At 44.1% G+C, this 21,731-nt stretch overlaps 1 protein-coding gene across 37 annotated transcripts in view; it reads left to right on the forward strand.

Moving 5' to 3' along the window:
- The window catches only part of dlg1b (discs large MAGUK scaffold protein 1b), a 204,637-nt gene that overhangs the window by 121,752 nt on the left and 61,154 nt on the right, over positions 1 to 21,731 (forward strand). For 15 of the 37 annotated variants that reach the window (XM_078172767.1, XM_078172768.1, XM_078172769.1 and 12 more), the window contains one exon: positions 1,990 to 2,142. The exons of 20 other annotated variants lie outside the window; for them this stretch is intronic. In XM_078172767.1, the coding sequence (XP_078028893.1) occupies positions 1,990 to 2,142 (153 nt within the window). Of the gene's footprint in view, positions 1 to 1,989; positions 2,143 to 9,428; positions 10,120 to 21,731 lie in introns of those variants that run through there. 2 more of the 37 variants (XM_033650579.2, XM_033650582.2) reach the window with 2 other exon arrangements.

Genomic DNA, 21,731 nt, shown 5'->3' on the forward strand with positions numbered 1-21,731 from the left:
TTGTCGAACTGGTTTCCAGTCTGCTCCCCAGTTCCTTCACTCCACCTGTCCAAGTGTCAATCAGTGGGAGGGGTCAGAGGGACCAGCCGTCCAGTAGCAGCCTCAGTAGCTCCTCAGGACTCTGATAGCGCCGTTAGCTATCAGCTAGTCTGTCTGTGTTACATCCCATAAAGGTCCAACTCCGTCACGTCCTCTCCGTCCTCTCCGTCCTCTCCGTCCTCTGACTCTTCTCTTTCTCTCTCTTCGACACTGTGTTGCTGACTTTTTCCTCTCAATTTCTGTCCCTTCATTAATTAGATAATTAATTAGTTTCACCTTCTTGTTAATACTTATTGAAGCCTGATTTGGCTTGGCTGGTTGTCATGGTAACAGGTGAAGGTAAACATGGCCGACAGAACTTTGGTCGTCAAACACTCTGTTAGGCTCCTTTTATGGGTCCAGGCAGCTCCGCTTGTCGTCCTTCTTGTTTTTGCCAGTCGTCTTCATCTTTTTCTCCTTTGTCTTTGTCTTCGTCATCCTCATCTTTGTCTTCTTCTTCTTTGTCGGTCTTCTTCTTCTTCTTCTTCTTCTTCATTAGCCTTGTCTTTGTCTTCTTCTGTCTTCCTCTTGATCTTCATTTTTGTTTTTTGTCTTCTTCGTCTTTGTCTTCTTTGTCTTCCTCTGCTTCTCCTTCTTCTTAATCATCTTTGTCTTTTTTAATGTCTTTCTCTTCTTTCTTATTCTTTGTCTCATTGTCTTCTGTTTTCGTCCTCTCCTGTGTTGTCTTCTTAATCATCTTCATCTTTGTCTTCTTCTGTCTTCTTCTTAATCATCTGTCTTCATCCTTTCCCTTGTCTTTGTCTCTTAATCATCTTTGTCTTTTTCTTCTTCATCTTCTTGTCTGTCGTCTTCTTTGTCTCATCGTCTCCTACTTGTTTTTCTTCTTCTGTTGTCGTCCTCTCCTATGTTGTCTTCTTAATCATCTTTGTCTCTTTCTTCTTCTTAATCTGTCTTCATCCTTTCCCTTGTCTTCTGTCTTCCTCTGCTTCACCTTCCTCTTTATCATCTTTGTCTTTTTCTTCTTCATCCTCTTGTCTGTCTTCTTTGTCTCATCGTCTCCTACTTGTTTTTCGTCTTCTTCTGTTTTTGTCCTCTCCTATGTTGTCTTCTTAATCATCTTTGTCTTTTTCGTATGTCTTTGTCTTCTGTCTTTTTTTTAATCATTTTGGTTCTTGTTTTCTGTCTCCTTCGTCTTTGGCTTCTTTTCTTAGTTGTCTTCTTGTTCTTTGTCTTCTTCCTTCTCTTTGTCTTCGTTGTCTACTTGTACTTTGTCTTTTTCTGTCTTCCTTTTCTTCACCTTCTTCTTAATCATCTTTGTCATTTTCTTTTGACATCCTCTTCTTTCTTCTTCATCACCTTCCTCTTTGTCTTTTTGTCTCATCGTCTTCTTCATCCTCTCCTATGTTGTCTTCTTCTTCATCATCCTCATCTTTGTCTTCTTCTTTGTCTTCTTGTCGCCTTCTCCTTCCTCCTCCTCTTCTCCCTGTCATATAATCTTCCTACCAATTAATTAAATCAAACTAGAGAAGAAAATCAAAGTTGTTTAGTTAATGATCATGTGTGACACAAAAACTCAGCAGACTCTCAGACTAAAGACGCAGGAAACCAGTAAATGTTTGGATTTCTTTTTAATTAAAAAATACTTTCAGGATTATTCTATGATCAGAGTAATTGCCAGTGAATTTTGTGTGGATCAATTAGTCGACTAATGGTTGCAGCTTGTGTTACTTTACTCTTCAGTGTAAACGCAGACTCGCTCTATAAGAAGCCGAACCTGTTTCTGGACGTGTGTGTAAAACATTTCTGTCCGTCCTCTCACTCATTCTGACTCTGTCTCCTCTCTGTCTGACCTCTGTAAGGATGAACTGTCTCTCTCCTGCTTTGCCTTTTCTGTATTTTGACCTTCGCGAGACTCCGTCTTTCCTCCTCCTCCTCCTTGTATTCTTGTAGGTAGCATCTCTGGAGTGCATCTTTGACGGCTCCTCAGCGTTAGGACAGCAGCACCTCCCGGAGCTCCCCTCCCCTTCGTCCTCCACCCTCTATACCCACGGCGAGGACAGCCCCCTCCCCTCCTGCTCCTCCAACCCCTACCCCCCAATCCAGGTAAAACCCCCCTCCCCACCCACGCTGGGATGTTGTCATGGTACCACAAATTTAAGTGTCATTGTAGTACTGAAAAAAATCATATTGGTATCTGTCCGTCTGTCCCATTCTCATAAACACCACATATGCCTTGAAGGAATTCCTTCAATTTGGCACAAACGTCCACTTGGATTCAACAATGACTTGATTAGATTTTGGGGGTCAAAGGTCAAGGTCACTGTAACATGGTCTGTCTCATTCTCTTGAATATGATATCTCAAGAACACCTTGAGGGAATTACTTAATATTTGGCACGAACGTCCACTTAGTTCATAACAATGAACTGATTATATTTTCTTGGTCAAAGGCCAAGGTCACTGTGACTGGGTTTGTCGCATTCTGGTAAATGCAATATCTCAAAAAGGCCTTAAAGGACTTTTCTTAAATTTGGCACAAACGTCAGGTTTTGACAATGAACTGAACAATGTACTGATCTCAATCCCTAAAATTTGGCACAAACGTCCACTTGGACTCAACAATGAAGTGATTAGATTAAGGCGGTCAAAGGTCAAGGTCACTGTCTTGTTTTGCCTCTTTCTTGTAAACACGATATTTCACCCTGAGGGAATTCCTTCAAAATTTGGCATCAGCGTCCATTTGGACTTATGGGTAATCGAATAGAATTTGGTGGTCAAAGGTCAATGTCACTATGGCCTTGCATCTGTCTCATTCGTTTGAATGCAAATTTTGAGGCATTGTCAATTGTCATGGCTCCATATGGACAGACAGAGATGGAAACTAGAAGAGAAACCTGACTTGTTTGAGGAGGCGCACAACGTCGAGCTGGTGTTGAAGTGGCAGACAATGTAGTGTCGTGACACCGACACCAGGCTGGGGTGGCGCCGAAAGGCACCACAGGGGGCTCAACTCTCAGAGTGGCAGAGCGCACTCTGACACAAACTGGAGCGTTGATAAATTGGGAGCGCTGTCTGAATGTAGCGTTGGGTTATCCAGAGCAGCGCACTCTCAGAGTGGCAGAGCGCACTCTGGACACTCTGTCTGTGGAGACGGAGCAGCAGAGCGCCGAGCGGAGTGAATGTGTGATTAACTTAACCGTTGGTTCATTCATGTAGAAATATAACGCTGCGTTTCTTCCACCAACAGGGCTCTCATTTTAGTGTAGAGCGTCAGACTGAATTTACCAACGCACCATGTCAGGTCACTCACTCTCCGGGACCGCCAGTGTTACTTGAATAAGTAAACACTGACCAACGGGACCAGACTGGCCGACCCGTATGCTCTCACTCAGTGGATGGATGATGTCACAGGAAGCCAATCTTACAAAGGAGGACCACACTTGTTTGTTTTGCTATGGAAGCTAACGTTAGCTAATGTGCTAAAAAGTTAGCGTTGCAGAGAAATCCAATCTTCCTCTTAATCCCTCCCCAGTTTCTGATGAGGTGGACATGATAACCCTTAATACACATAACCTTATTCATCCCTACAACAGGAAATACTTTTTCCCTAACCTGATATGAAGTGTGCGCTGCACATGTGAGCATTTTTGATGATGGCCTCCGTCCAGTCCTTTGGTCTTATCACATTTAACCATAGTTGTCTTTGTTTTTGTTGACGGGCAGTGGCGGCTGGTTTTGAGCCATGACTCCTTCTATTCTGGCTCCCAATAACACAACAAGACAAACACATTTTAAGACGTCGGCTCTTAAAGGGTCTATACATTTCATTGTTATTTCATACTTGTGCCCTTTTGTTATTGGCTGTATTAGGGACAACAGATTGATTTGAATTGAATCAGGAAATCGGTGGCGATACGCAGCCCTATTTAGAGGTGAAGATTGCAGGATGCAACCAGCTGAAACTTCAGGTTAGATTTCCTTCAGTGTTCATGACCCAAAAACATGAATGGTCCTATCTAGAGTCAGTGTTTGGTTTGTCCGTTCTGGGCTACTGTAGAAACACGGCTGTGCAACAGTGTGAACTCATAGATGAGGACCTGCTCCGTATGTAGACATAAACAGCTCATTCTGAGGTAACAGAAGGAGTTTTAAAGATAGTACTTGAGTAAATGTGCTTTTAGTTACGTTCCTCCACTGGCTGTCGTTCTTCACATCAGACTAAGCAGAGAGCAGCTGCGCAGGACCTCCACCTCCACCTCCACCTCCACACTGTCACTTGGCTGCAGTCGGTGAGGTTTCTGCTCACGGTGGAGAAATCTCCACATCCTGCTCTTCATTGTTTCCTCCACGTTTGATGTGCGGCGGGCGCCCGTCCCCGGCCTGACGTCAGCAGGCAGCTATCTCCAACACCTCCGCCGCGATAACGCAATGAATGGATCCTCACATCCCACAAAGACACTGAAGGCTGGGAGGACGTACTGTACACTCCTTTTTTTTATTATTATTCCTTTCATTTTTTCATGTCTTTCTCCGCCTCTCGCTCGCTGTCCTCAGCAGCGCCATGGCAACACAGGAGATGAATGCCGACAAAGAAAATCCTGACGGCAGGAAAATGGAGGAGGAGGAGGGGGTTGAACCTGCCGAGAAGGACAAGGGCAGATTTAGTGAGGCTCTATGTAACAGGGTGGGGGGGTGGTGACGGGGCGGGGGGGGGCGGCTCCTGTTCGTCCCCAACAAAAAGATTTACAGCAGCTCTGATGTGTGTTTATCACCAAGACAAAGACTCAGAGGCCATGAAATGACTTGTCACTAATGCTTCTTCTCCATCGTCTCATCTCTGCTACGCTTCATTCCCAGCTGCAGCAAAGGATGCTGGGAGGACACACCAGCTCTATTTATAGCCAGCAGGGTTCCAGACAGTCCTGGAATTTCAGGGAAATCATGGGATGTTTTGGGGTGTGTGTTCCAGGCAGGGAAAGTCTGGGAATGGCAGAGCGTGTTTTCTTGTTTTATGCGTTTACGTTCAGACGGTTTAAAGGACTCCACAAGATTGTCTCCAAAGAAGAGTCATGCTAATTTTAAGAAAACAGCTCAGGGAATAGAAGTGCTCTGACCCACCTTTCTCCTGCACCAGTTTTTTGTAAAACAAGTATTTGAAGAAAAGACACAACCAGTCGTACTGTTGAACTTCTGTTAGCTCAGAGATCGTCTTTGAAGCCTTTTCAGAAAACACAAATCCTACGTGTTTATAGCTTGCTTAAATTTGTTTTTGAAGTGCTCGAACACTCTGCCGTCAGACGTCTGGACATCAGAATGATTTCCTTTGGCTGTCAGTATTTAACAGACTGTCTCTCGTTGAGCTCCTCATCGTGACATTCTGTGACTTTGGCAGTTTTTGGCAGCTTGACAGATGATTCGGTCTCTGGTTTGTTTCGGCAGTAAAAATGTCGGGAGACACCGTAAATTAATTTTCCCTCGTTAGAAATTTATTTCTGCAGCAGAACTCCTGTAGGTTAAAGTTGGCAAATAAAAAAACTTTAAAAAGGACTGGCTTAAAAAATATATAAGGAAAATGTTTGTTTGTAAATGGACTTAAAGAAAGTCGTCACAATATTAAATCTACAAACAACCCATAATACAAAACTCAGTTAATGTAAGATGCTCGGGGACTGGTCCTCGCTCCACTCAAAGAAAATATCCGCCAGTGTAAATATAATGTCAGTTTTTCTCATACTTGCCATTCGAGGTAGGAATTCAGCTCATGATTTGATTCGGTTACGATTTGATGATTAAACGATTACTGGTGTCAAATAATCAAAATGTTTTATTTCTGTACATGATTTATTTTTCTCACTGTGGGACTACTTGCTTCTTTTAAACATAGTTTACAGATTATTGTACCTGCATGCAGTTTAGCTCATGTCCAGTTCCCTTTAGCCTTCAACCTTACAGCCAAAGTACTTACCTGAGCTTTGAAACCAGTCAGACCAGTCGGATGATTGTATACCGTGATATTTAACTGGAAGAACACAGTCTTGCTACAAAGTCGTCGAAAACCGACGCTTGGTCAGTGACGTCCTGTGTCGGACACAGGAAAAAAGCCGTCCTTTCATGTTGGCATGATACGCAGGCGGTCACGTTATTGTTTAACAGCATCTGTTGGCGTCAGGGGGAAACAACAACGAAAGTTAAGGTGACAAAAGTCTGAGTAAGGAAGATGGGAGGGGTGGTCGATCAACCAGCAACCATTGACTTTCACCCGAGAGGCCAGTGTTCACTTCTTGTTTGATTGTAAAGCCAAAACCTGTTGTTTTGTCCAAATCCCAACCACGTGTGTGTGGCATTTGTTGTTGAAGGAAAAAATCGTAAATTCCCTGTGTAGAACCAACAAAGTGCTTTTATTTTGAAAGAGACTGTATCAAACTGTACATTTCCTGTGAAAACAGAAGTGTATTTTGAAAATAGACAATGCATGTAACAGGCTGAAGTTGACATGGCGTCCCAGAACGTCAACAACCAACACACCCAGGGTACCTTGGACGTCATATGTGGACGTGGAAAGTCCATGACCAAACGTGGACATGTGATGAGGTCACAGTGAGGATGCGTCGACCAGAATAGGATGATAGTACTACGTTTTATTGAATAGTTAATTTTCTGCAGCCTTTAAAAACTTAATTGCATCAATGAATTGATTTGAAAGCATCTTACAGTCTCCTGCCTGTATGGGAGGAACAAAATAATGGGGAAGCCTCTGAGGAGAAACAGACTGAGCAGAGTTAATTTGCTGCAGTGTGTGTTGGTCAGTCGGTCTCGTTTGTTAACATTACTGCTTCCTCTCTGGGTGATGGCAGTAGAAAGTACAATATACTCCATGTCCGCCTCACAAATGTGAGTATTTAGATATTGAATTTAAGGAAACTAGCAGCTGCAAGAAACACAGTAATCGACAGTAATCAGAGCCTTCAGTATAAACAGGATGATACTAAAATGATTTTATATTTGATGGACTCCTGACACAAGAAGGAGGGCACCTCGGCAGTACTCAGGAGGTGAACTGGCAGTACCGGGCGGCGACTGGATGAAATGGTTTACTGTCCAGCACTACTTTAGCAGCCAGTTTATACTCTATGAAGCTGGAATTTTGGTATGGAGGTCAAGTGTGTGTTTGTAGTCATGCCAGTTGGCTAAAAGGGGGCGTGGCAGTGGGAGTGGCCAACCACAGACTTGCACAAGATTTTGTTGATTTATTTAGATTTATTTAGTTTTATAAGGACAACGCACATTAATCAACATTTCTGTAAATGTGCCAGTGTTAGTCAGCTGACAAATTTTCAACTGCAGTCCTTTGGCGAGATGTTTTGAAACCAACAAAAAAAGATTGTCGTTGAGCCAAAGGACAGCTGATGAACTGTTCAGTGCATGCAGGTACGTGATCGCAGCTGATAGGAATTTGTTCTGGTTCAAGTCTGAAGAGCTGAAAATCTGTTGTTTTCTTCCTTCTTCACAGATGTTTCTGCAAATCCCTGTAAGATGGAACATCATAGACGCATGATATTTTCACCAGTGATTGGATGTTGCCTGCAAATTCTGCTCTAAAATTTGATTCAGATCAGTCAGATGGGGGCGCTATGATCAAGGCCCAAAAAACAATTTTGGGAAGACCACACCTCTCACGCTATAGATCTGACTGACTTGAAATTTGACGCACGTGTTCAGCTCAGTGTGCTCTATGAAAAAGTCTCAACTAGATTTTCTGCCATTTTGAATTTTTTGAAAAACACATTGTTGAGCCCTCCTCCTGAGGCGAAGGTCCGATCTGTCTGTGGATAACTGTAGAGCGCCCCAGAGATGAGTTAGCATGTCACCACTCACGGTTCCCTCTTATCAGAGTCAGTGAGGTTTTACATGTCTGAAAGAAGGTCTGAGGTCAACACGAGCTGAAGTCAGTACTCACTCGTGAACTTTGAAACTTCTACGTGTCTTAAAAAAGACAGTTGCTAACAAGAGGCTAAATGAGACTTCAGAACGTCATCACGCCGAACACGAACCTGTTACGTCGGCGACATTAAGTCATGTGACCGTAGTGTTTTTCATTTAAATCTCAATGTTTTAGATCTGAGGACATTTAGGCTCCAATAATCATAAAGTGGTGTTCATTAGTGAAGATTATCTCACTGAACACCAAGTTTCATAAACGTTTGTTCTTCACACAGTTTATTTTCTAATAATCCAAAATCCAGTGGAAAAATCCCAAAGTCTTTTAGACGAGGGAACCAGGGCGACGCTGACTTCAGGGTCAGACTACAGGAAAACATCGTCCCTGACAGACTCTGTTGGACGAAGCTCATCAAAGGCTTGTTGATGTCTCGCTGTATTTAGATATCAACCAATGAACTGTAGAGGGGGCGTGGCTCAGCACATAAATAGACCTAACTCCATAACTGTTGAGTCAGTCATCACAAAAACTGCAGGAATTTTGGAAAAAGGTACGAGCAACATACCCTGAAAGTTTCATCGGAATCGACCACTAGGAAAGACCTGGCGTGGCTACAAATCAGAATCAATTAGAAATGTTTCGTCCAATGATCACAAAACTTGCAGATATGTTAAATAATAATGTTTGAACCATGTGTGTTAAATAATGTGTAATTGGTCAATAGGGGGCGCCACCAGTTTGGCCTTTCAAAAAATGTGTCCATAAATTAATGACACTTTGTTCAAACATCACCAAACTTTTCTATAGGATTTGTTTCTATAATTGACCAACAGGAAGTGACGTTGTTTCCAAAGAAGAGCGTGGCCCGGTAGAGATTTGGACGTACATGAATGAGCATCCGTCCCATCGTCATAAAACCTGTTGGTTATCTTAAACGCAGGCGTCATACACTCAAAGGTCTTGATCCTTCGCAGCTTTCAAGTTTTAAAGGTCCGTGCTGGCTTGAACTCCAGAGTCGCTGCTTGTGGCTGTATTTTTGATTATACTTTCATTTTTATTTAATTTTTTTAATATATATTTGTGTGATTATCTCCGCCTCCAGAGCTGCGTTCAGACTGTTTTAACTAACTAGTAAAGTCACTAACGTTGAGCTCTCTGAAAGAACTCCTCTGGGTTGAATCAGTGGTCGTGACAGTCGCTCCACACATCACAGATCTCCACACTGTCCATCACTGCCGTGATAACTCAGCATTTTTCGGGCGTGAGTTTCCCCCAGCTGACTCACATCTGAGAGGGGACTCAAAGTGTGAGGACTGAAGTAGGACAGAGGTCAGCTGGACCAAACCCACAGAGAACCAGGAGGGAGGAGGGAAGAGGAGGAGGAGGAGGAGGAGGAGGAGGAGGAGGAGGAAGGAGCTGCGTGAGGTTTCCAGACTGCAGAGAAAAGAGATCAGAGGACTAACTTCCTCTCTGCCTGCGCTCTCTTTAAACACACACACACACACACACTCAGACACACACAGCCGTCCTCTCGTCAGCCCTGCAGTCTGTTGTTGCTGTCTGCTTCAGACAGACGGAGGCTGGCCGACCGGCTGCGCTCTCTCCGCCTGCTACGCCATGCTCTCTCACCCCGGCAGGTTAATCCGCCCCCGGAGGCGCCTCTCTCTCTTTTTGCCGTCAAGTCCGAGAGTCTGACGCCTGCCGGCCACCGTCTACTGCCACCGCTGCCGTTCATAACTGACAGCAGGAGGACGACCTCGGCGTGTCTCCTCTCTGCTCCGTCGCTCCCCTCCTGGAAGCAGCATCTGGTCACCTCCACCAGCTCCTCCATCTCTGCAGCCTCCCTGTTTGTGTCTGTGAGGAGGAGAAGCAGGAGAAGGAGGAGGAGGAGGGGGGGACACAAGGTGGAGTGAAGCCCCCCTCCCATCGTCTGCTCTCCAGCCAGCACCACCTCCGCCACCCCGCAGCCTGCAGCAGGAGTGAGACGAGGCGCAGAGGAGGCGACACACCACCTCCACCTTCAGCACAGCAGCAGCAGCAGCAACAAGCAGCATGCTCAACTCTGTGTGGTACGCCAAAAAGATGGGTCGCCGCATCATGGGCACCCTGAGGAGAACCAAGCGGCTCCACCGGCGCCTCCTGGTAGGTCACCCCCCTCCCCCTCCTTCCGCCCCCCCCCACAAACCCATAAGAAAATAAATCTTGATAAAGGTGAGGAGGGAGGGGGAGGTGCTGCACCGTGTAGCGTGAGTCATTTTCTACAACGTGTGTGTGCAGCGTGTATACATACCATCATGCACTGGTGTGTGTGTGTGTGTGTGTTGTAAATGTATTGATCGGTCCGTCTGCTGTGGATGTGACGCTGCTGGATGTGGCAGATGTGGAAAAGTTGCAACAGGAGCTGCTGCTGCTGCTGCTGCGTCATGTGGTGGATCAGGATTCATGCAGAAACCTTCACATCTGGTTCAGTTCCTCGCCGCAGATCCAGAAACGCCCTCATCCACGGTCCCATATCCCAGTCATTTGTTTTTATCACCATCACGAGATGAATAGAGGCGCAGTGTAAACATGAGGACGCTGTGTGTTTGTGGCGTTGGAGGTGATTTGTTGATAAGGCTGCAGCGGCTGTGAGCAGGTCGTTAGATCTAAACAGATCGCGCTGAGTGTCGCCAAATGTTCAGGAATCAGTGTGAATGTTCCAGAGCTTTCAGCAGCTGTATCGGATCATAACAGCAACGGGCTGGATTCTCCCTCGTCTCAGACGCAGGAAGTGTTTCTGTTGAAGTCAGGTGTTGGTTTTTGTCACACCTGTGCAGCTGTTTTTTTCCTTTTCTTTAAATATATAAATAAAAGTCTGCGTGTCGACGTGGAGAGATTTACCTGCATAAACAGCAGCATCATGTTCTGGGCAGATGTGAGGAACCCCTGCAGTAGCACATGCCTTCCCCGGCGTTGCCTAGCAACCTCCAGGCTCCTGACACGCAGCACTACCCCACCGCCTCCCTGTTTACTGCCTCAAACACGCACGTTACCATACATGCACACACACACACACACACACACACACACACACACCAAAATGTAGGTTTACACTGAGGACAGGCGACGATAATTATAACACAGTCATGAAGCGAGAGGAGCTGAAGAGTCTGGATGTGTTTTGTCCTCAATATGAATTCAGATGTTTCCTCTGATGATCTTAAAGCTTCAGTGTGTCGGATTCAGAAATGGAATATAATCTAATCAGTGTGTTTTCTTTAGTGTTTAATCAGCTGAAAATAAGAAGTGTTGTGTTCTCGTTACCTCAGAATGAGCTGTTTATATCTACACAGGGAGCAGGTCCTCGTCTACAGAGATCACCATGTTGCACTGCCATGTTTCTACAGTAGCCCAGAGCAGACAAACCAAACACTGGCTCTAGTTGTCGTGTCGTTAGCAGCCCAACTTGTCACATGAAACTGTTTTATTCAGTGTTTCTAGCAGTTTGAATTAGGCCTGGATCGTCAGTCAGGCACCGCTCAGTTGACTGAGACTGCTTCAGGTCCAGCAGTATTTTTTGTTTGTTTGTTTGTCCTTCATCCACTCAGTGAGCTGTGCAGTGAACTTCCCAGATTTTCCTCCAGAGTGAGCGCTCTTTGACTTTGATGCCACTCTTTGGCACAGCTGCAGACGTGATGCAGCGGCACAGAGGAGAAACGTTGGGCTGTAAAGCTCCGACATAACATTATCTTCTCTCCTCTGCTCAGGAGTGGTGAATGCACAGCTCACAGATACTTCATACGACAGTGTCTGCCTTCTGTTTGATATCGAGTGTCTGCAAAAAAAATGATCTGTTGTTAACGTTGTTAGCTTGTTTACTACATTAGAGGAAGTTCAGTGTGTCACACTGAGCGCCCTGCTGAGCCTCATGCAAACTGCAAAACTTTATATGAAAACAAACAATCGTTGAATACTTGTGTTGACGGGCCAAATCTGATTCGACCTCTGTGGATATTTCTGCTTCTGCTGAAAACTTCCTCAACGTCTGGGGCCAGCTGCACAAAGCACCTTAACTTTGAGGTTTAAGTTTAAGTGAGACAGTTAAGGCTTACACGAAACACCTCCCCAGTAACTGACTGGAAAGATCCTGTTGCATAAAACCACATTGCGGTTCAGATGGAGTGACAGGTTCTTTGTGCAACGCTTCACCAAACTTTAAGCAATTCCTTAAGTTTAAGACCAAGATAAGGAGAAAATCTTAAACCCTTAAGTAAACATTTTAAGGAAACCTGAAGGAGAAGACTTGAGGATGTTTTGTGCAACAATTTTTTTCAAGGAAACCTAAACTCAGACTCAGGAAAACCTTAACCCAAGGTGCTTTGTGCAGCCGACACCTGGATCTTATATTGTCTGAGAAAAAGGTGAGCGACATCAGCATGTGTTGGACCAGCCGCCCCCAGAGACACGCCAGTCTGTGTCGGCACACATGGATTTGTGATGTGTGTTATTCAGTGTTTATACTGGTGTAGATCAGCTGATGTGTTTGTTTCTGAGAGGAAGAGGCTCTGTGGATCATTAAGCTCCTGAACACTGAAGGAATTCTGACCAGGAGGAGTTTCAGCTGGTTGTAATCTGTAATCTGTGCCAACAAACCTCTGAAATCAGACAGACTTCACCTTTAGATGATACAGAGAAAAGTTCCTGAGAACAAGTCAGGTTCTGTTTCTGATCACTGCTCATTGAAGAAAGTTTCCAGTGATAGTAACAAGAGACAAAATCCAGTGCAAAGACATTATCTGACATTCTGGCAACAATTAAATCGTAGGCAACTGGACTTTGATTTTGTCTAGAAGACGTTTCGCCTTTTATCCAAGCGGCTTCATCAGTTCTCAACGCATCAGTCTGACTAGTCCTCACTAGTCTGACAGTGTCTCCTGTCCTCTGTCAGATAATGTCCCGCTCTAGTTTGGAGGACGTGAGACAGTGTCTCCTGTCCTCTGTCAGATAATGTCCTGTTATAGTCACATATGAATCCTCTGAGCTCAGTCCAGGCGTCACAGGTTAACTCCACCCTTCCTGCTGTACTCAAAGGTTCCTCAGCTTCATGCGTCACTTCTCTGCAGAGCTCTGGTACGGCTGTGTCTGTGAGAAAATGTGGGGGCGGAGTCAGATACCTGGGTTCACGTGTTTTTAGCATGTAACATGTAATAATCCCAGAGGTATTCAGCGAACTGTTGAACAAGAATTTTGCTGATAACAACCTGACTTCATTTTTAAACAGTTTTTAAAATCTGTTTTGTTTTTTTTTTTATATAAATGACTGAGGTTTTGTGATCTCAGCATCTTTCATTCATTCATTCATTTTCCATTACTGCTTATCGTGTTAGAGGTCACAGGGGGGTGGAGCCTGTCCCAGCTGACACTGGGCTAGAGGCTATCACAGGGCTGACTCATAGAGACAGACAACCAATCACACTCAGTCATACAGCCAGTATTGGTATGGCGTCGCTGCAGACATGTAGCGTCCACCCTCCAGTTCCCACCTGATAAACACTGTCAGCACTGTTGCAGTTATTTAGGGCTGTTGATGGAGTACAGCGCAGCTAACCAGCTAACTTTAACACAGATACCATTTAGTGTCCGTTTGTGTCAGAAAATAAGGAAATAAATGACTAAAACTCGTCATGCAGTTTTCCACGACACTGGACAGTAGAGACTTTTATTTTCAATATTTTTTTTTTTTTTACCTGAGGCTAATTATCCAACACAAATTTAACTTTTTCTCTCGGCTGCTGTTGTTGTGTGATGGTTTTTCTTTCTTCATGGGAGCTGTTTCAGCTTTCTGAGTTTCTGCAGAGGACGATACAACCACAGTGAAAGTGAGTCTCACTCATGGAAACAGACCAGAGTGGATTAGGGCTGCCCTCGAGTGAGAATGTTCCTGCTCAACCAACAATGAGCCTTCATTAATATAGGCCTATATTTTATCTCCAAGTGCACGTCACACACTGAGCGAGCCGCCTGTTAATGACGCTGTGGGCTAATAGGCATGTAGCTACTTCCATGTTTCAGATGATACGTCATGTTTGTAGTCGACCAATGAAGATGAGTTTACATATCACCTTGGGTTCGTCCTTCACCTTCTCAAAATGATCCCACACTTTGGATTTCCTGCCCGACATGTTATTAACTAGCCTGTGGAATAACCGCAGGTACCAGCCCTGGAAATTAACCTGACGAGGACACTTCCTGTGTCTGTCCTTTCAAAGTAAACTCACACATGCTCCAGTCATATAGGTTTGGATTTATTTTGACAAGGCGCAGCTCCTGATAGAGTTTCACTTTTGTTTGTCTTTTGTCTGCGATGAAGCGACCAATGAAATCTTGCCGCTTGTCGGGGTGCAGCCCTAGCGTGGATAAATATGAAGGGTCATTAGGTCAGCTGGCAACTTGACCGAGGTCTAGGCCCTCTGCAGTCATAGTCATGTTTGTTTGGGAAGCAGCTGGAGGCTTCCCCAGATCTTTCTAGCGGAGAAGGAAGGTGTAAAGATAGCACGACCAGTAGAGCCACATTTATACCTCAGGTTGAATTAATAAAGCAGAATTTCCTGTAAATATTCCCATAAATGTGGAGGGATGAACTTCAGCTGATCCTGATTCTTACAGCATGAAGCAAACTGACTAAACAGAAGAGTGAGGAAGAAATTGAGTTTGTTTTTTTACAGTTTTGTTTTGGTCTTATTTTCATAGTTTTTGGACGTCCTGTGAGTCGATAATGCTTCTTTCTGATCAGGTGTTTTACACTTTAATGATATCATGTAAGCCTCTTCATCTGAGGTGAGAAAGAAGGGAAATGTCAGCGTCATTATCCAAAGCTGTAAACATCCATTAGAGAGCGATTACAGAGTGACTTCCTGCTTCACTCTGACCGACTGACTGTATCTGTGTGAGCAGACTGTGTGGCTGCAGCGGATGTTTCTGGTGTGTTGTCTTTCAGTTATGTTTGGGCTTCGGTACGTCTGTGTCGTTCACTGCTCATGTGGCTGCCATGTTGGACTCTGCTGGTGTCGCCGTCTGCACAGATCTCTGCTGTGAAACTGACAGTGAAACATCATAAAATAAAATGCTGTGAGCGAGAGGAGCGATGGCCAAAAGCTTGAAAACTGCTCTCAGGTCATAGAAAAAGATCCTGAATGTTCCTTTAATGCTGAGGTGCAGCAAAGTGAGAATGAGCCCCAGTTTGCAGCGTTTATTTTCCTCTGACAGTTTTCTCTTTGGTTTCTGGATGAGAAGATTTCTCCATGTTTGTTATCACGATGTCCACAGAGTAGCGTCAAATCAAAGAAGAATTCTGGTTTATTAAAGGCAGGGAGGGGAATCAAGAAGATTTTATTGATACAAGTGTCACTACAGATTCTGCTGATTAGTCCAAATCTTTGTCAGTTACCTCACTGACTCCTGATCAGGCGGAATTTATACCTCTGCGTTGAATTGACGCCGTAGCTACAGCGAAGGCTCTGTCAACGTAGAGACTACGCCGTACCCTGACGTGCACCTCCCCAGAAATGTAACTCCACAGTGTCACAGTGACGCAGACCTCCTGTCTGTCTCTGTGAGCTGAAACCATTTCCCTCAGTGGAAACAAAGCTTTGATTTACTTTAATTTCACAGATAAGAAACAATAAATTGTGAAGACAATAAAGCCTCCACACACTGTGTGTGATTTATCCTGGCTGAAATATGAGCAGAGGAAATCTCTGCTAGCTGTTAGGCTAATTTATACAATGTAAAATGCCATAGGCTTGTGCTAATAATGTTAGCATGTTGTATTTGTGGGGAAAATGTATAAATCAGTTTGCGCAAAACGTTTTGCAGCCTCGATCATTTTCTGCTCCACCTTTTCCCTTTTTTGATCCTTTATTATGTTTTGCTTGTATTTTACGTTTGAACTCTGCTCTGTCTTATTTGATTTAATTTGATTAAATCCATTTGACCTCTGACGTTACATGGACGCATCAACATGAGGTGGAGGTGATGACAGATGGCACCACAGCACCTGCCTTACAGTAAAGGAGGCTGCTCACAACTGTACGACTGTGCAACCATAAATCAGATGGGCTGTTCCAACATCACCTGGGCCGCAGCCTGCGGGTCTTCTTCTTTCTCTTGTCCTCCAACATTGCTGGTGCTGGTGTTGCTCTGGCATTTGTCGAATTGCCTGAAGTCTGAGCCTTGTTTGAACCGTCAGACAAACATGCCAGCATCAGTAGAAGGAAGGGATACACTGTCTGACAGTAACCGATAATAACCTGCTTCTCATGGCCTGTTTGTATTTTAAACAGAAGTGTATATCATGGGGTCAGAAAGTCTGATTTAATATCCCACAGCTCTGACCGAACCAACACAAACTGTTAACACGACACTCTACAGACGGTCCTTCAGCACAGCGTCTAAGCTGTTCAACAGCTGCAGGAAGTTTGTTGATCTGGTGTGGTGTCGGGCGGTTGGAGATCAGACCCTCGGTGCCATCCTCTTGTCTTCATGTGCACCTCACACTGCGACATGTTTCGCCCTCTAGACGGCATGCTGCAGTTGTTCTCTGTGTTTATTGGCGGCTCACAAACCAAGTTTAAAGGTACATGTAGCGCCACCCACTGTGTCGGTGTGTAGATGCTGCCTATGTTAAGTCAATGAAAGCAGTCTGGCTTCGTGTTATCTGCTATGATTTTAACGATCTAAAGCATAATAATAAAGAATGTCCCATTATCAGCTGATAATTTATCGGACTGATATACATCATGCTTCCTTAATAGAAGGAATTTATGAGCTCGGATGGACAAGATTCTGATGGATTGGACGATTTGGAACCAATACTCAAAACTAGCTCTGGATTTCCATCCTTAAAGTGGATTTCATAGTTTTATACATCAGTTCTGTCGGTGATAAAAACATAAAAGTGACTATTTAATATCTGTGAACGTGGACAGCAGACAGGTTGGAAACAAACCAACAGGACAGACAAACTTCTTTAGAAGAGAAAACAAAGGTGAAGAGTAAAACTTCTCAGTGTGCCAGCTGTAAACTGACAGACCGACCTCATGCGTCAGCTCTGACTGTACTGACTGAAGTTGTAATCTGAGCAGTGAGGGATTATAACAGACACATGAGGTGCGTGACCTCCAGATACAGTGTTCTAGATCAGTGGTTCCCAGCTGGTCCAACCACAGGGTCCAGATTCCTCCTTAGTCATTAGTTCAAGGTCCACACAGTTTAAGATATTCAGCGTCATACGTGTGTTTGGTCGTGTCATCGTGCTACTTTTTTGTCTCTGTGAATCAGCTGTTTCTTATTCACTCGCTCTGCAGCAGGAAACAGCACTTCACAATAAAAGCTCTGTGCCGGATATTCACTGTACTTCAAAATAAAGTGTGATTTTTACAAACCTGCTGCAGTGTTGGGCAGTAACGCGTAATTTGATTGATGAAGCTCAGGTAACTATACATTACTACTGCCGGTCCTCTCGGAGCAGAGGTCAGGCCGGGCGTGCCGACACTGTGTAAACCAGAACGGGTGCTCAAGTGTGGGTGAGAGGAGCGGAGAGGGCCGCTCTGTGCCAGATATTCACTGCACTTCAAATTACGTGTTACTGCCCAACACTGATTACAACTATTTGATAAGAAAGTAGTATTTGGGTATAGCAAAAAAATAAAAATAAACTTCAGGTTGCAGCCTCCGCTCTGAAAATTAAACAGTCCTAAAACTGCAGCCTCCAGTACTGCAGCTTTACCTTACTCGATTTTGCGGCTCCGTGTGAACGGAGATCGTTCCAATAACGTCGTCATATAAACGCAGAAGTTTTCTAAAGCGCGACGAGGTGGAGTTGCCACAGTAGATCTACACTTTGCTGGAGAAGTGTTGATGAATTCAACAGGGTGAGCAGCACAAACAGAGCTCGGCATTGTTGTTGTGATGGTCGACTTTCTCGCACATGCCTAGTGACTGGAACTCTAATGAGCATGTGCAAAAAGTCTCTGTTTTCAGAGGGACTGCATATTGCAAGTTTACATGACAACGGAGATGCTGGTGTTTCCAAAACATTGCACCCTGGAACCCGTTTTCAAATCCTTGTGTTTTCATGCACCCAAAATGCTGCTGTCGTGTAAACGATCGGCCAAAATTCAACTAAAGTTTACTGTTTTCAGTTGAAATCGTTGTCGTATAAACGGGACCTTAGAATAGACCTGCGACCCACCAGTTGGGAACCACTGGTTTAGATCACCTGGCTTCCCGTCTGATCGTCTGACTGCTCGTGTTTCCTGACCTGACCTCTTGGTGATCTCGTAGCGTTCACAGATTCATTTTGTGGGTGTAACGTCACTGCTGATTTAACACGTGGATAAAAACTGTAAAAAAAAAAATAAAAAAAAATAAGACAACTTGTCATTCAGAGAAAAATTCTTCTTCATGAAGCAGTTTCCCAGTTTAGAAAAACATACATTTCTGTGTTGATAAGGAAAAATAGTTTTGCTCCTCCGTGTTTAAAGATACTGAGGTTATACTTAACCAGTATCCTGTTTACAGTGCCGGGTGTGTTGATGTGTGTGGCCTGTAGGTGGAGCTGCAGTCACGTAGCAGCATTAATCTTCATCAGCCCTCAGTGTGCTCCTCCTCTGTGTGTGTGTGTGTGTGTGTGTGTGTGTGTGTGTGTGTGTGTGTGTGTAGCCAAACACACTGGATGTGTTGATGAGGGCTGAGCAGCCACATGGGTCACACTCTTCACTATGATGTATATTTTTAGACTGTGACATCACGACCACGACAGCTTATCGCACTGATTTACTCTCTAAATGCTGCGTTCATGTTCCTGTCGTCATGGATCGTGTGGGTCAGTCTTCAGATTCCTGCACATTGAACGCTCCGCAGGCTGAGTTCAGTAACACAGTAACCTACATCACCGAGACATTCACAGCAGAACACGGACGCAGCCTGATCATTGTCTTCAGCGGTGAATGTGGATGGAGACGAGGTGTTCAGGGACTGTTCGGTGGCTGGTTTAGCGCAGCTCTGTCGTGGTTTCAGATTGTTGGGTCAGCAATCTGTCGGCTCGTTGATGCCGGAGAGGGAAAGATGTGGAAGCGCTCCTCCCTCCAAACCCACCGGCTCCTCTCCTGGATTTTAAATCCACTTATGGAAATCTGTCCAACTGCACGGCGCCCGTTGTCATGTCAACACTCGGGTTACTCAGGGGCACGTTTCATGTTGTAGAAATCATTTTTTTCATTCATAATTTACCCAACGTTAAGGCTGGAGTAGTGTTACCCTCCACAGTTCATACAGCACCATCTGTCACAGCAGGGGAGTCTCAGCAGGTTGATCGAATCAAACTGAGGCTGACATCAGTATCTGATCTCAATATCAATATCGTGAAGAGTTTAACGATACTGCTGCGGTCACTGATACTGCTTATTGATCCAGAACGTTACCGGTGCTCTTATCGGTTCTTTTTTAGGCTTTTTAAGAGAAAAAAGTGACACAGATTAAGACACAACTTTGACATTGCTTTCTTTCCTTTGTATGTACGTACAGAATATAAATTAATATTCTGCCACAGCATTGTTTTAAATTTAATTTTCAGTTTACAGTTTTATTAATAAAGCCCAATATCACCAAACAAAAGTAAAATCACAAGGACAAAACTCCCCAAAGAACACGGAAAACAAAGTTGGAATCACAGAAACCTGAATAAATTACTGTTGTAGACTGTAACATACCTGAGGTGGATCGGGTAACAGGAGATGACCTACGAGCTAGGTGGTCGAACATTGCTCGTCTTTCTGCCCTCTCGTTGTCAACCAACGAGCAGTGTCGGCATCACTCTCATGAAGCATAACCAAACTTCAGAGTGTTTAATACCAGGTTTCAGTACCCGTCCCTACCTCCAACCAGGGCTGGGCGAAATGGACAAATATTCATATCTCAGTATTTACAGGCTGACTAGTGATACACGATATATATCTAGGTATTTTGTACGAAATTGTCAACATGTTTTCAGCTGCAAGTCAAAGCCACATCTGATATGTCACAACCAGTTTTAAAGTAAATCAAAGCTTTGTTTCCACTGACGGAAATGGTTTCAGCTCACAGAGACAGACAGGAGGTCTGCGTCACTGTGACACTGTGCAGTTACATCTCTGGGGAGGTGCACGTCAGGCTGTGGCTCTAAAAAATGTTGCTGGAGAACTTGTGAGTGAGTGAGGGGGCGGAGCTGTGCGGAGAGTGTGACAGAGGAGAGATGAACACAGGTATGTGTCATGTAACGCAACTTGCTTATCTAGTATTAGAAAAGTCTAAGCTTAAGTTTTATGGTTTGATATTTGAGGTGTTGGATCAAAGAATACATCTAAAATCTAAGATGATATCTGGTCTCATATCACAGCATCACTCTAATATCCATACACTCCCCAGCCTCAGTTTCAACCTGTCAGCTGATGAAAACTAAGAACAGTTTGCTCCTGACGGAGTTGTGGCGGTCACATTTAATTTTCACACATTTAATTTTCTTGTTTTCTGTCATTAACTAAAACCATATGTGGCAGCTTGACGCATCATTTTGGCTCCAGTGTTACAGAATTCAAAATAGCACAGAGCCCTGCTCCCCAGAGAGGATGATCTTGTTTGATTTTATGACCTCATGACTTTTCTTCCATGGTCAGTTTGAGGTCTGGTAACTTCTGGTTTTAGTCTGTCCAGACTAACATGTCCACGCTGGACGTACGTCCTCCACCTTCTAATACCAGCATGTAGCTTTATTATGCTCCCAGGCTGGTGTGAGCTGTGGACGGAGACATGTCAGGTCGTCTGTCCCATTCTTCTGAACGCAGTATCTCAAGTTAGCCTTTTTTTTTCCTTCAAATTTGGCACAAATGTCCACTTGAACTCAAGGGTAAACTGACTGCATTTTAGTGATCAGAGGTCAAGGTCATTGTGACCTTGTGTCTGTCTCATTCTTGTCAACATAATATCTCAAGAAATCCTTGACAGATTTTCTTCAAATTAGGCACAAGCATCCACTTGGACTCAACAGTGAACTGATGAGATTTTTTTAGCATAAACATTCACTTGGATTTAATGATGAGCGGGTTAGAATTTTGTGGTCGAATGTCACTGTGACCTTGCATCCCCCCTGTTCTTTGGAACACAATGTCTGAAGAGCATCTTGACAGAATATCTTCAAATTTGGCACAAACTGGATTCAACAGTGAATTGATGAGATTTTGGTGATCAAAGGTTTAGCTCACTGTGTCCTTGTGTCTGTCTCATTCTTGTGAACATGATATCTCAAGAAAGCCTTGACAGAATTTCCTCAATTTAGCACAAACATCCACTTGGACTAAAGGATGAACAGGTCAGAATTTTATGGTCAAAGGTCACTGTGACCTTGCATCCATCTCATTCTCGGGAACGTAATGTCTCAAGTACACTTAGACAGATTTTCTTCAAATTTGGCACAAACATCCACTTGGACTCAACAGTGAACTGATGAGATTTTAGTGGTCAAAGGTCAAGATTATTGTGTCCTTGTGTCTGTCTCATTCTCATGAACAGGCCATCTCAAGAAAGCCTTGGGGAATTATTTGTCAAATTTGGCACAAACATTCTGAAGTTGAAGGTCAAAGGTCACTATGACATCAATGAACATGATTTTGGCCATAACTCAAGAATTCATACACTAATTCTGACAAAACTTGACACAAATGTCTGATAGGATAAAATTA

Source organism: Epinephelus lanceolatus, chromosome 12 (genome assembly GCF_041903045.1).
Source record: "Epinephelus lanceolatus isolate andai-2023 chromosome 12, ASM4190304v1, whole genome shotgun sequence".
Classification (NCBI taxonomy): Eukaryota; Metazoa; Chordata; class Actinopteri; order Perciformes; family Serranidae; genus Epinephelus; species Epinephelus lanceolatus.